The following is a 14,816-nucleotide window of genomic DNA, read 5'->3' as shown; positions in this document are numbered from 1 at the left end:
TATTTCTGGATCATCTGAGTAGCTTGTTAGAAGGGCAAATTTACTAATGGGTTAAAATTTAATTCCTATCGTATCATCCAAGTTCAGACGTCAACCACACAATTCCTTATATTTAAGCAGGAGCACCAAATTACAGAAATCTTTCCTTTTCTCTGAATTCTCTCCAGCAAAGATCTCTATCTGTTTAATAATACAGTATGTCTTTATTTAAACAAAATGCTCTCTATCTAGATGATTAAGTACAAGTTTCCCAAGTAACATTTCATAATGAGGTGCTGATTCCTTTGTACTACATTCTCTGCTCCTCATAAAATTTTGCAGGGTATCTCTTTGCCCTGCTTGCTCATAAAGGTTTGTTTCTCACCAAAATCCACTTTGTCAAACACAAGGTTTCTCAGAAATGATTCTTTCTGTCTGGTCTTTCCATACCTCAGCGTTAGAAAGGAATAGAGATGGATTCTCCTTCTGCTTGCCACAAAGCAATTCTTGGCTTCATCTAAGTGAATCCTGATTTACATGAGCAGAAAAGGAGCACAGACTCAACATTCCTCCTCAACTTTTTCATTCTGAGATGGTGCCAGACACAATGGAGATATGGAAAGGACAGAGCAACTAAGGCGATGAAATTGTCCTCTCTGTGTGTGCGTTTCTCTTTCAGCCTGACAGGAGCACTGGTAATTTTTTAACTCTTTTTGGAAGGATCTTTGTAAAGTAGTTTGGGGTTTGCTTTCTTATTTCCCTTTAGAGCCATCACTCAGATGCCTTGCTGATAAACCTGCCTTGAGAACTTGAATAGCACTGAAGAAAATTGGTGCTGCTGTACTAAGCACAGATATTGACAGCTATTTTAAAAGGACATGAGCAGCCTTCAAATCATAGGCAGATAATCCAGAGCACGAACATTTCCTGGAAATATTTGCTACACTTAACATCACTTTAAAAGTTCAAAGAAACATCAAAATATATTTGGTTAACTCTGCCTTAAGAGAAAGGTGATGTTCACCTGCATTGAAGCTGTACCTTACCCTTGCTGTTCTTTGTGGTGAAAATACAGATGTAATGAACCTGCCAAGACAGTGCTATTCCCCTGAGGAGGGCTGAAAGGGATCAGCACCCAAACAGACAGGAGAACAGCAGAAATGCAATTAATTCTAACTTGGGATAAAAGTAAAACAGAAGATTGAGAAGCAAGTGGGAAGCACCAGGAAAGTTAATTTCCTCCCTCAAAATCCATGCACAAATCAGGCAAACCATCAGCATGAATATGTTATTTGCTTCATTGATTTTTGTGTGTATGTAGAGCTTGTGTGCATGGGAAAATCATAAAGACAAGCTTTAACATAGTAATGAGTCCTGGACAGTGACAGGACTGAAATCCCCTCCAGCCTGCTACACTTCAGAATAAGAAAAAAAAATTGGAAGGTATGAAAGCCTACTATTTCTGGGCTTCAGACAAATGGTGGCAAAACTGGCCACCAGTGTGGGGATGCTGAATTTTGTCAGAGCTCAGCTGTGATCTTGTCCAGCAGCTCCTCAGCTATCCAAGTAGCCTACTGCAATCCCAGCTGCCAGCCTAATTCTGATCTACATTACAAGGAATGAAGTCAAAGGAAGCTGAGGAAAAAGGAAAACAATATACTTTCTATGGAAGTTTTCCAGATTTTCAGGAAGCTTTGACAGTGTAAGAGGGAAGAGACTATAAGAAGCTGTATCTTAAGGAAACTTCAATGACTAAATCTGCAGAGCCTCAATCCAGTTGTTGCAGAACTGGCCCATTCCAAGCACTCAAAAAAAAAAAAAAAACCCCAACTTTGTGAGTGAGACTTTCTTGAGATTTCTCAACCAGTAGTGATCCATTTCTTCATAGTGTCCTGTTTTACTCAGTCTTTAAGGTGCATCTGGTCTTGCTTTCAAACTTGTTCTGCAAGGACAACATTTGGTGTCACCTGGATTCGGAAGGAAGGCTAACAGGGCAGGAATTCCAAGTTGATACTGGAAGATGTGATGCACAATCCCCTAAGCTGGGCAGTGTGGTGGTGCAGCCACGTTCATTTCCTATCAGGGCTGAGTCCACCCTGCATCCTTGTGGTCTCATCCATTTGGAAGGCAGGAGGGGAAATGGCAGGTGGACTCAGCAGGAACACTATCTTCATGCTGAAGCTTCAACACGTTCCTCTCTGTGCAGAGGGTATTCCTGCTGGCAGTCAGCGAGGGGCTGCTGGCTCTGCAGCCACCCCTTGCTAACACCTGCAGCATCCCATTTAGCTGCTGCCTTGGCCTGCCAGAACAGCTGAGATGTTTGACAGCATCAGCGCAAGCTGCATTGGCTGGTGGGCTGCCCTGCTCATCATGACAATTATTACAGTAATGTTCGCCTTTCATTAATAAAGAAACACACGCCTTCCCTGCCCCTTTTGCATCAAAGGAAGGCATCAGCACTCACACACCTACCCACACAGGTATGTGCGGTGCTTTCCTCATCTGTTTATTGTTTTTCTTCTTTTTTTTTTTTTTTTTTTTTAGGAATCACACTCAGAATGTGTTGCTGTCTCAGCTGTCACTGCTTGTCACGTTACAATAATGATCACTGCTTTCAGAAGCCAGTTCAGGTTGTTTAATCATCGCTTCCCTCCAAGCTGTCTGTCACACGGTGGTCGCCAGGCAACAGCATCAACAGACAGGGCCGTGGGTGGTGAGGAGGAGGAGGAGGATGGAGCACACCAGCATTTGCAGGGAGGAAGAAGAACTCACATTCCTATGGGAGAGGGAGGCACAGGAGTTGCTGAGTCTATCTGATGGGATCCCAGCCTGCAGCATGATGAAAACAACAGGGATTTCAGTGACTGCAGAACCCAGTGTTTTGGCAGAGGCAGAGAAGACGGCAGGACCCTGGCCCACAGCACATTAATGCAAAACTGGGTTCCTTGCTCCAGCTCCTGTAGGCGTCCGTGGTCCAGCTCTCTCCATCACAGGTAGGAAGGCAGGGCCTTGCTGTCCTGCCCAGCTCACAGGCACAGCCTGCAGTTAGAGACAGCTGGAATCAACCACACTTACTCCTTTACCAGCTTTAAAATGAGTTGTTTGGGAGTGGATGAGAAGTTTCTGAAGAAAAAAAGAAAGACCACATGTCAACTTATAAAAGTTGAAAATAAAATGGAAGGCAACACTGAACTTGGAGCTTTTAATCCAAAAGATGAGCTGGAGAATGTTTTGGTTTGTTTTGTTTCATTTTGTTTTCCAGGAGGTACACAATTAAACAGTCAGCTGTCATTTAAACAAACAGATGCAGATCTGCATCAAAGCATCTTTGGGTTACAATAGCCTAAATAATTATTACTAAACTCTTCTGCAGAGATGCTAGGTCACTGCATCCAGGCTAAGTCCAGATCTATATAGCCTGGATCTATATTCTTCATATCATTAGCTCAGGCTCCGTCCCTCAATAAATTTTAGGGGAGTGTGGAAACACGCACACAAACGAAGTGCAAGAGGTGTAGTGCTGTCCCTTCCTATGGTGCGATCTTCAACCAGAATACCATCTCAGGATATAATTATCCTCAAATCTCCTCTAACTAGTGACATTTTACCACAGACCTATACATTTTGGTATAAAGTTTAATGCATCTGCTGTTTAGCTGGTGTATTATTTACCTGTCTCTCCTCTCATATATATATAAAAATCTATTAAGTTTCATGTAATCAAAGTAAGATCTAACTTTGATTTGCAGATAACCATTCCCAAAATTTGATTTTTTTTTTCCAATAATGATCAATTTAAAGCTTTTATCTTTTGTCTTATAGAAAGTTGTTGGTTTTTTTTTCCTTGGAAACCTGAACTGAACTAAAACTCAGAAGAAAGAAAATTAATTTTCTATATCATATTCTTTGGCATATGGAGCTTGATTTTCACTATAAGTATGATTTTAACCTAGAATAATATATTTACACTTATACATAGGTAAATTCTTCAAAAAATAAGGTCCTCAAATATTCATTTGAACATTCAGTGGAATTCACTTCTCCTAGGTCTGTCTTCAGAGAATATTCAGTGAATGGTACTGGCAACATTCTTGGCCAAGGCAGGTAATATTAAGCTGTTTCTAAAGGTTTATACTGACCCAGTCACACACACAAAAAGGGAGCATATGACCTCTTTCATCTTCTGAAAATATACCTTGGATTTAAATAAAAATCTCCCATCCAAAGTCTATTCCAAATGATTAAATGTGGTCCATTCCCACATTACTGAGGAATTTCCCACTGATTTCTGAATCAGGAACTTTATGATTACTTCACCCAAAAAAGAGTGCACCTGAGAAAATCACATATTGAGCAAGGACAGTTTATGAAGAGAAAAACAAGCCTACATTTGTTATATAAAATATTTCCCTTGAATTATTTTCTCAACCTTATATGTAGCGGGGGAGGTGAGAATGAGGGAGGAAGAAAAACGTTTGGGGGAAGACATGGGCTGTTTCTGTTGGGTTATCTAAATAGCCTGAGACTTTCTAAAGTGCCTTTCACTTCCTCCTGAAGACCTGCCTGAAAATGATCTGCAAGAGCTCATAGCACTGCTGTCCTTAAGTAATCACTAGCAAAGGTGACATAAACCCCAATACAAATGGGATGTGAGCACTGACACTGAATTGGAGCCCAATGTTAAGGGATCAAGAGCTTCCCATATGTAGCTGAACACTCTCCACCCAAAAAAAACCCCAACCCTTCCACATCTTGGGAACACATTTGCCTTGAAATGCCAACTGCAAATCATCCCCTTCCATCTCCTCTCCTTCATGTCTTGATTTAACATATTTGTGCAAAGCGTGGAAGACTGCAACTGGGCTCTTAGGTTCCAAGGGGGAATCAAAAAGTGATACACAGGACAAGGGGTACATATTCCTGGTGGCAGTCTGAAAACTGTCTTGATGAATGAATTTCAGACACCTTCTCTAAACATCAACCATATCTGTATGTTCTAGATGCTCTCCAATATTTTTGCCAGCCCAGACAGTTCAAGAGTATCTTCCCTTCCTGCCATGCTCCTTCTGCAGTAGGGAATGTGATACTTTGTTGGGGGGAAGCTTTTTTTTTATTATTTCTTTTTTTTAATGAGGGCAACATCTCTGGGGGTGAAGGTGGGTGGTGTTTGCTGTTATCATGTAATTTGCTGCCTTATGTACACTTCGTGGTCTCCTCATCCTGCCCTGAGGTTCCTCAGCCACGCTTCTCAGAAGCACAGCATGGATCATACCTTCATCCCACCCGAGCCACTCACTTGTGGTGAGCTTTATCTAATCTGGGCTAACTCTGAGCTTTCCCTCCAGGAAAAGAGAAATCACAAGGCCTGTGACTCCCTTCACTTTCCTGCCCCTGCAGAAGGAGTTCTGCCCCTAACCACAGCACAGGAGAAGAGCAGTGGTGGCCCTGCCCCAGCACGGGTGGGGATACTTGGCACTGACATCCCTCCGTAGCAGCAGAAATAGGTCCCATTTCCCACCTTCTTCCACTGCCCACATCTCCATCTCTTTTTCTCAGCCTTCTTCTCACGGCTCGCCCCATGCCAGGGGCACCTCAGCACAGCCTGCCCCGAGCATTTCCCTGCCATGGCAGCACCCCCCAGGGGAGAAGTTCAGAGGCAGCTTTGAGTTCTGGTGTGCTATCACAGGAGAACGTTGCTCCCCTATTTAGGAACACAATGTGAGGTTAAATTAAGTTCTTGGAGACCCTCTAAAAGAAAGGAATTACGTTTTAGGACATATCCTAAAATATCCTACCCTTTCTCAAAGTATTTTCCTTTTATGTTCCCCAAGGAGAGAAAGCGCAGTACCAAGTAAAAGTGTTATTGTGTTACCAGCTCTGAGAATTAGGGATTAAGGGCTCTCATGTTAACTGTTGTTTGATTTAAGAGACAGCCAAAAAACCTGCAAGTGGCACAAAAATCATTTTACTGCATCAACTTTTATATGCATTTAAAATTCCAAAATAATTAGTCTATCACCCAGTGCTGCCATTTGAATTGGAATCAAGGCCCATTTTCATTTAACAGAGAAATGTCAATTAGAGCTGCAGGAGTCATTGATTTTTTTGGTTTGCTGGCCAGATATTAAAAAAAAAAAAAAAAAAAAAAGAGAGAGAAAGAGAAAAGAAGTGCCTCGTGTCAGTCTGATTTTTTTTTTTCCCCTCTTCCTATGAAATGAAAACCTGAATATTCTGGACGAACAGGATCCAGTACACACAGGTTTTATGATAATGTCAGTTGCCCAAATACAGGCAGATATAGTTCGAGATGTGCTAGCATTCCCAGGCCTGGGTGTCAGGTAGGACGCAGGACCCACAGGACACCCTTGCCCTGTGAAGCAGCAGCAGCAAGAGGCAACACCATCTCAAATGTCAATAGATGCCTCTGTGTGGGACACTGAATCGAGGTTTCTGTGTCACTGGATCATTTTTAAATACAGAATAAAAGAGTTGGAAATCTATTTAAAAATGCTACCTTAAAAGAAAGAAAAAATGTTACATTTAAACTTTCAAGATTTTGGCTTGTTCAGGGCTGTTTTTCAGGAGCCTTGGGATCAAAAGGAAATCAGTGCAAACCTATGCAATGCTCTGGCCAAGCTACAGCAGCATTTTCTAGGGGAAGAGGTCCTTGATGGGGCAGTTTCACTCGCCTTGCCGGAGCTCTGCACAATGTGAGGGTTGTATTCGGTCTGGCATAGTAAGAAAGGCCCAGAGGATGCGAAATTGTCCAAGGCCAATGCTAATCTTGCAGCCCTTCATACGTAGAGCCGTATCACAACGGGGCAGGTCAGAATGGTTTCTAACCTCTCCAGAATGAGTTGAGGACTTCTGACCTCCCCACTTCCCCCTCTGGACAGACCTCATCATGATTGCCAGGTCAGAGAAATACAAAAGTCTTACTTGAAGTCAGGAGGAAAGGGAGAAAACCCTTTTCTGTTACAAAGTACAGTAAAGAAGATTGAAACCTATAACCCTATTGCTTTATACAGTTTATAGCCTCTCGATATTGCGTGAATGCCAGTTGCAACTGTCAGAGCTCTTCCATTATTCTCCTTAATCTCCCCTTGTGTGGGATTTGCATATCCCACCTGTCAGTCTGGGTGGAAGCTCCTCATCATCTCCCAAACACTTTACAGAGACCAGATTCACACGACAAGCCTTTCTTCTAGTCCTCACGGATTCTCTTTCAGCCACTGCTTGCTTTTAGTGAGTGGCTATTCTTATTAACAATTTCCCACATATCCTATTTCATATTCTGTATATGAAAACCTTATATTTTAGCCAGTCAAGAAATATATCTAGAGATGGACTGCACCACAGAAAAAAGAAATACTATGGCTATTGACTCATTTTTGCCAAATCTCACACACACACACAAAATCAATGAAAAAAAAACCTCAACACTTTCTGGTTAAAGAAATAAAGTCCTACTCAAAGTTACAGGAAAATTTCCATTGTTTTCTCTCACTGAAGGCTTGTTTTTAAAATAGACTTCATAGCTAGAATGGATGTAAAGTATTTTATGATCTACACAGTAGCAAATCTAGTTCAGAAGACCAAAATTTGAAACAGAGGACTTTTAGCAATACTTTAATTTGACTTGATTTTTTTCTGGTTTAAATCTCAATTTTTGTTTCCTCACTTTTTATTCAGCCCTTCCTAAATACATTCGCATTAGCTCTAGCAAGAGATTAGCCTGATACAGTCTCAGCACCTGCTGCATTATACTATTAATACTATTATATATTGTTGTAATATGTAAGCAATACATACTACATCTCACTGAAGCATTTTAATGCAGGCATCCTCCTCAGATGAATCTTTTTTGGGACCTGTTTCCTGCACCCTAGGAACCAATCTAAATGCAAAGTGACTGACAGTGGGGTCATTCCTCACCGTGGGTCTCACTGCACAGCTGGCTACGGGCTCCACAGCCACATTCGTTTCCTTAAAACTCCTCCTTTATAATAATGCAAATGCCATGGGAGGAAACGAGCGATGGGTGCAGCGTCATACAACGTAATGTCAGTCACCCACAGGATGATGCTGGCAGGTTCTTCATCCATCCCTAGTACCTATACATTGGAGCCACAGCTCTGCCAGCAAGGGAAGGACAGAGAGTACCAACCACAGCCCGTTGCATGAATACAGCATCTGAGCAAAGAAGCCTCAGAGTGAGAAGATGTGAAAAGTGACATTTTGATTTTGATCCCCCATTCTGGTCTGAACAGAGGAACACTGGCAATTTAAGATACTTTTGCCATGTCTTTACTGTCTTGCTTGTAAAAGGGAATACATTCGTTATCATCTGCATGGAACTGTGTTCGTCAAAAGCAAAAAAATTCAAGCTCTTGGGAACCCGACTCCTAGAAATTCACAGTTCACTTTCCACAATCTGTCTTACAAGCAGATACGGAAAGAACAGTGCTTGCTTGATTTAGCAAGCCAGAGGCTGAAAGGGAATATGATCACAGCCTGTAAAATAATTCCAGGGGGTGTAAGTGCCAGGGAGGGAAAATAACTTTAATTAAAAGGCACATGCACAAATAAAGAAAAAAAATATATTAATCTAAATTGCCCAATGGCAACCTTAGAACAGAAATCAGACAGAAGTTTCCAACAACCAGAAAACTAAGGCTTGGAACAGCTATCCAGAAAGGAAGGCGGCAATAGGAGGGTGGGTTGAAAGAAACCCGACTGTTTTTAAAATGCAGTTTGATCAGTTTATGGCTGTAGGATGCAGTACCTGCTGCAGCCCTGTACCCTTCTTGAAGTTCCTAAAGTAGGTTTGAACGCTTCAAATGAAAATCCAACAGGTTATTCACAATTACTTTGTCCAAGAGGAAATACAGTGCATTGGAAATACATAGGCATTGGAAATATATTGGTGCACTGTTATTCTGCCTTACCTGTGCTCAGTTTGTCCTGTCGATAACATCAAGTAAAATCTTGCAAGTAATACCTAATGTAGAGTCTCATCTTGCCTAAAAGCTCTCCCATAAAATACCTAACTTTTCTCCTGTTGTCTAGTGTAATCATCTGACAACAGCAATGATGACCTTGGAGGCTTCATCCTGCACTGGACCCATCAGTTGTATTGATTTTCTACTGTGGATGGAATATAAAACCTGTCTAGCCATGGTTGTTTTGCATCTGGCCCAGACTCCATCTCCTCTGTTGAGGATCTTCTGTTGTGGAGGACCTTGGAGAAGCTCAGCTTTGTCTTTCCAACCATATAAAGAAGTTTGAACCAGCTGTTTAAAGGTATTGTGGCCATGAAAAAGCTGATCCCCAGGGGTACAGCAAGATAAATGCTCAAATTCTTTACCAAAGACTGAGATCTACAACATCCCATCCAGGAGAACACTCCACGCAGAGCAAGGCAAAAGTAAACTGCCTTATTAAGTGAATGTGAAACCCATGCTGCTTTCCTTCACAGTACGACATTAAATCATAAGCTATAGCACCAAGGCTCTTGCTTCAACTCCCTAACCTTCTGACCTCCAATTTTTTTGCTGTTGCTCCAGGGTACTTTCAAAGGAACAAGTAAGGCACTAATCTCACCCCAAGCCAGCCTAGGACAGAAGCAGTCTTGGTTTCCTGTAAGCTCTGAGAACCATCCATATCCCAAAAGCTCATAATGGACATCTCCTAGAGGTTTGCTTCTGTCCATTAAAACCAAGTCTCTCTCTTAGCTCCACACACAAATCTCTGCTAGCTGTTTTCTCCTAGTCTATAGCAGAGCATTAAGGGAGCTATGGGGACTTCACATCTACAGTGTTTGGATACACCACATCAGGAAGCATGTTTAATATCTCTGTGAGCTAGGAAGCCTGCCAGCTTCCACATTGATGACAAAATTTCTCAGTGGTGTAAAAAGGCAGGACATCTCATTTGTGTGTCTTGTAGCAGAGATTTGAGAAAGATTTTCTCTCATAGGATCTTTTCTGCCAGTTTCTGCAGAGGCCAGTGGAAAGACTCTCAGGATGTCAATGCAGGTAAATTAAACAATACCTGGACCTATTCACCGGCTCAATATTCTATACTCTTTTAATACTGTCAAAGCGGTTCCAGGCAGGGTGCTGGCATGGGCCAGTTAACACCTTCCTGGCTCATTCCCAGACAGTCTGGGACTCAGTACAAGCCAAAGACCATTTCCAGCACCTAGTTTAGCTGCAGCCACTCTTCTCTGTTTTGCAGACTGAAAGAGCTGAGGATTGTGGAGATACCAGACAGCCTTGAGTGGCCTCACTCACCTCCACTGGAGTCAGAGAAAGCCTGTATTTTAGTACACTCCTGGTTGCATCCACGTCAGTCATCTGACAGTCCAGTCTCCGTACACCTATGCTCTCCTCAGGGGAGCTCCTGCTGACTCCCCTGGTGAAAAAGCCAAGGTAGACAGGAGGGATTAGTGCCCATGTAAAGCGTGTGCCTACAGATGTGAGCTGGGAACGCTCCAAATGTGTGGCCGCAGATACTGTGCTGGAGGGTAAGGGGTCCAGGGAGTACCTAAAGTCATTGACAGGCCAAAACAATCCCTGATGTGAGACAGTTTATGCTGGTGGAGTTATACCTGGATGACTTGGACTACTATTTATTATTCTTACTGTACCTGTGGCCAAGCATACAGCGAATTCATCCCCAGAGTAGAATGCCATCAGTTAGATGGTGCACATGCTTGACATGAAATCAAAGGCAAGCCTGAAAGAAGCTGCAAACACCAAGGACAATCCCTTACAGAAATCAGGAGTCCTTTCTGGGGTCTCTTCTCCTCTATCAGAAGCATTACAATTGTATGTAAACCACTACCAAAATAAGCATATAGGGAACCACACTGAAGCTGGCAGAATCAGGTACATTGCAATAGAAAAACTTGCTGGTGACAGTGCTTTAATTTTCCAGCTTTTCCATCTGAAGGGATCTGAAATATTTTGAGCTTTGTTTTGGATTTTTCCTGTACTCACAGAGATGCTGCAAACTACGATCATCCTCATAGTGCTCTTGTGCCTGGGTGAAAGGCAAAAGCACTTACAGAACACATGAGACTGAAAATGTGAAAAGGTGTGTTGCATCCCCCTGCTGCGGCAGGGAAACGCAGGCAGGAAGGCAGCAACTGCCGCTGCTGGAGTGCAGCCAGGGTACCAGGGTTACACAGCATCCCTCGCAAGCAGCGCCATGGGATCCTCTGCGACCCCCATGCAGGCAGAACTACATACATTGTACCCTAAAGGAAGCATTTCACCCCAACCCCCTCCCACTGCCAGCTCCTTGACAGATGAGCGCCCAAAACCTCCCCAGAGAGATATTGGGTCGGTTCCACTTTGGGCTTTCCACACCGTTGCTTCAGCTGAGCCCCGACAAGCCTGTTATGCATCCATGTCCTGCTGGGGCCCAGCTTCATTTAGTGTTGTGAGGGTGTTGCAATCACAGCACTGCCAGAGCCCCCAGCAGCAAGGTGGGAGCACAATCTCCCCTTATGCAACGCAACCCGCAGCTCTTTAGAAGGACAGAGGCAAAACATTTCCTCACAGCTCCCTGCAAACAGTTGTACACCAAGACATGCAGAAAGTAAACCAGTCCCTAGCATTAACAGTCCATACTACCACAGTGGGCAGAAACATGTATACGTATATCTAAGCACATGCATAATAAAACATGTATATAATAAGAATATATGTGTCTTGATAAATGTACAGATTAAACATAATTGCTGTGATGGACCAGGAAAACTGATGCCTGCTAGGTGACTTTTTAAATCAGGAGGTTTTTTCTATAGCAAATGGGTCACTTTAAACCAGTGTCGGCCTCGATTCAATTTGTATGAACAGACCTGAGCTCCTACAAGGCAGCTTCTGTTCACACAAGTACGTAAGAGACAGGCTAGCTGACTTGTGAAGAAAGGGGAAAAGTCCTTCAAAATGGAGATGACAAGCATTACTCTGTCAATTAATTGATTAAAAAGCTCCTGATGAGACCATAAAACCATGTCCCAATTAACTAGGGCTGAACCCCACAGTGAGGTGCTTATGACATCCGCTGTAATTCTAAATTGGGTGGCTGTGATATACCTCAATACAATCTATAACAAAAGGAATTCATAATGATTAGACCATTATTTCAAAATGTTACCAGGCTCCTCGTACTAAAAGCTGAAAAGGAGACCAAGGATTTGTGCCAAGCAGCCAGAAACCTTCTGGCATTACAGCTGCAGACACCTTAGAGGAGAAGAGCCCAAGTCCCACTTTCTCCTGGGAAGTTGTACGGGCAACAACCATGTCATGCCAGCATCCCTTTCTCTCTTATTAGAATTCTGCTTGCTGTCTCCAGGAGGCAAAGGGACAGAAGTTTGAGCATTCAGACAGCCAGATCCCCCCACTTCTGCTAGTCCATGAGCAGAGTTAATGGCAGGCAGAAAGCATACCAGGCAACTCACTCTGCCTTCGCCAGGCCTCAGTCCTGTGGCTCGAGGTTACCTTCGCAGCAGAGGCTGGAGGGATACAGGGCTCAAGTTAACTTGGTAACTTTGATGTCATGACTATTGCTCCAGCCTGGAAACCTGCTTCTCTGACTGGTTTTGTTCTGCTTGGCTCATGTCAGAGCTGTTTTGCTGCTATTCACGAGAAAGGTCCAGGTTACAGGAAAGAGACAAGAACTGTCTCATTCTAACATCTCGGTCACAAGAGGCAAAAAAGCAGCTTTATCCCCTGCACAGAGACACCTCGGAGATGACGTCCTGATGCCCGCCAGCATCTCCCCATCAGCAGGGCCTGGAGATGAGCCCTTGGGCTGATGTGGGGCCCCAGGGCAGGGAGGAGGAGGAGCAGCGCCGGAGGGGTTTTCCCACGCCTCGCTTGCGGCTGAGCCTCCCAGGGTCCCGGCGAGGGTTACCCTGGGGGGAACGCAGAGTGCAAGGACAGGATGGATACCCCCCAGATCAACCTTTCCCCTCCCCGCCGCGGGCGGTGGCAGTGGTTTATCCTTCTCTGCCTCCAGGGTGAGGGAGAAGTGGGATGTGCTCTGGTTTATCCCTCTCTGCCTCCCGGGTGAAGGAGAAAGGGGTTGGAGGGGGCTGTGCTCAGCGGGCGGGCGGCGGAAAGTTTTTTTTGCTCCAGAAGAATGGCCCTTTTGAAGCACTTCTGCCCCACTGCACACTGCTAAGCGAAGCCAATCCCCGGCGCCCGGAGGCGCAAATCCCCCTTCGAAGAAGAAAAAAAACCAGCACCCCCCATCCCCTATCCTACCCCACAAAAAAAAAAAAAAAAAAGGGAAAAAGAAAACAAGGACAAAAGCAAACCCACCGCCCGCACCCCGCCGGCCCCCCGCGGCGGCGGTACTCACGCTGCTGTTGTGCCCCGACCAGTGCACCATGGCTTGGTTGTGCGCCGAGTCGCCGGCGAGGGCGAAGGTGGTGCTGCCCAGCCGCAGCTCCTCCAGCCCGAAGCGGGCGGCGCCGGCGTCCCCCGGCTCCCGCCCCGCGGCACCGCCCGGCCCCGCGGTGCCCCGCGGGCTGCGGCCCCGCCGCCGCCGGCCCGATCCCGGCCGGCCGCCCGCCGGGGGCGACCCCTGGCCCCGGAGAGGATGGTCCTCGGCAGGAGCCGCCGCCGCCGGTCGGGGCCGGCTCTCCCCGGCCACTTTCTCGGGTTCCCTCGTCAATCGCCGGGTCTCCCAGCCGCTGAATTTCGTCCCCGCGCGAGCAGGGGCGAGGGTCGCTTGCAGCCCGGCATCCTCCGCCTGCAGCCCGGCCCCTTGCCCTCTCTCACCTCCCTTCTCCCCGGGGAACCTCCTCTGCTCCTTTTCTCCTCTGTCGGTCCTCAAATGCATTAATAATCCCTGCTGCGGATGTTGCTGCTGCGGCTTCACCTGGGAACGGCAGGATCTGCAAGTTATTTCTGCACCGGTAAAGCCAAAAGTGAAGAGGAAAAGCCATGTCCAGTACAGGAGAGCAACGTGCCAGGCTGGGTACCAGCCAGCAACTTTTTCCATCGCTGCTGACTGCTGATGAGTGCGAGGGAGAAAGAGCAGGAAGGACAGAGCAGGAGCGAGTAAGCAGGGTGCTGCCGATTTACCCGCCGCGGGGTAAACACAGCGAGAACTCCATAAAGTTTCAGAGTCTGCTGTTATTAGATGCAGCCGGGGGGCAGACGAGATTGCTTTCTTTCCCCCTCTTTTTCCCCCCTTGTTTTCTTTTCCTTCTTTTGCACTTTTTCCTTTTTTTCCCCTCTCTCTTTTTTTTTTCCCTCTTTTCTCTTTTTTTTTTTCTTCCCCCCCAAGACTGGCGTTGCTGATCAGGCTTTTGATGGAAGGCAAAGCCACAACCACACGGGGGAGGAGCTGAATTCAGAGAGAGAGGGAGAGAGAGAGGAGCAAATCCTGGCTGGTGATTTCTCCTGGCTGCCGCTGTGGAAGTCACAGCTCGCTCCTCTCCCGCTCGCTCTCTCTCTGCTCCCTCTCACTTCGCCGCTTCTGCATCACACTCCTCCCGCAGCCGCCCCACCAGGACGCCCCGCGTGTGTTTCGTGAGTGATTGGTTACTCACTCCCCCTCTCTCTCACACACACAGAGCACACACACGCACTGCAAGAAGGACTTACCCCAACTTTTAAACTCATGCCATCTGATACCTTCCTGCCCCGTGCTTCCCATCAGCTCAAACCCGTATAACCTGCTCCCCAACATACTAAAACCACCGCACTATAACTGGAAGCAAATGTGCAAAGTGAAGGAGCAAAACATACATATAAGGATACGTACATGTGTGTATAGTCTTTCTAGAGGAAATATTTTAATTCGATTAATTA

At 45.3% G+C, this 14,816-nt stretch overlaps 1 protein-coding gene across 4 annotated transcripts in view; it reads right to left on the bottom strand.

Moving 5' to 3' along the window:
• SORCS1 (sortilin related VPS10 domain containing receptor 1) overlaps positions 1–14,468 on the bottom strand; it is a 299,661-nt gene extending 285,193 nt beyond the window's left edge. For all 4 annotated transcript variants that reach the window (XM_054832339.1, XM_054832336.1, XM_054832337.1 and 1 more), the window contains exon 1: positions 13,357–14,468. In XM_054832339.1, coding sequence (XP_054688314.1) covers positions 13,357–14,001 — 645 coding nt within the window. In that variant the 5' untranslated portion in view covers positions 14,002–14,468. The remainder of the gene's footprint in view (positions 1–13,356) is intronic.
• Between the last annotated feature and the right edge of the window lie 348 nt (positions 14,469–14,816).

The sequence above is a fragment of the Grus americana genome, chromosome 7 (genome assembly GCF_028858705.1).
Source record: "Grus americana isolate bGruAme1 chromosome 7, bGruAme1.mat, whole genome shotgun sequence".
Lineage (NCBI taxonomy): Eukaryota > Metazoa > Chordata > Aves > Gruiformes > Gruidae > Grus > Grus americana.
This window is presented reverse-complemented; position numbering and strand designations above follow the sequence as displayed.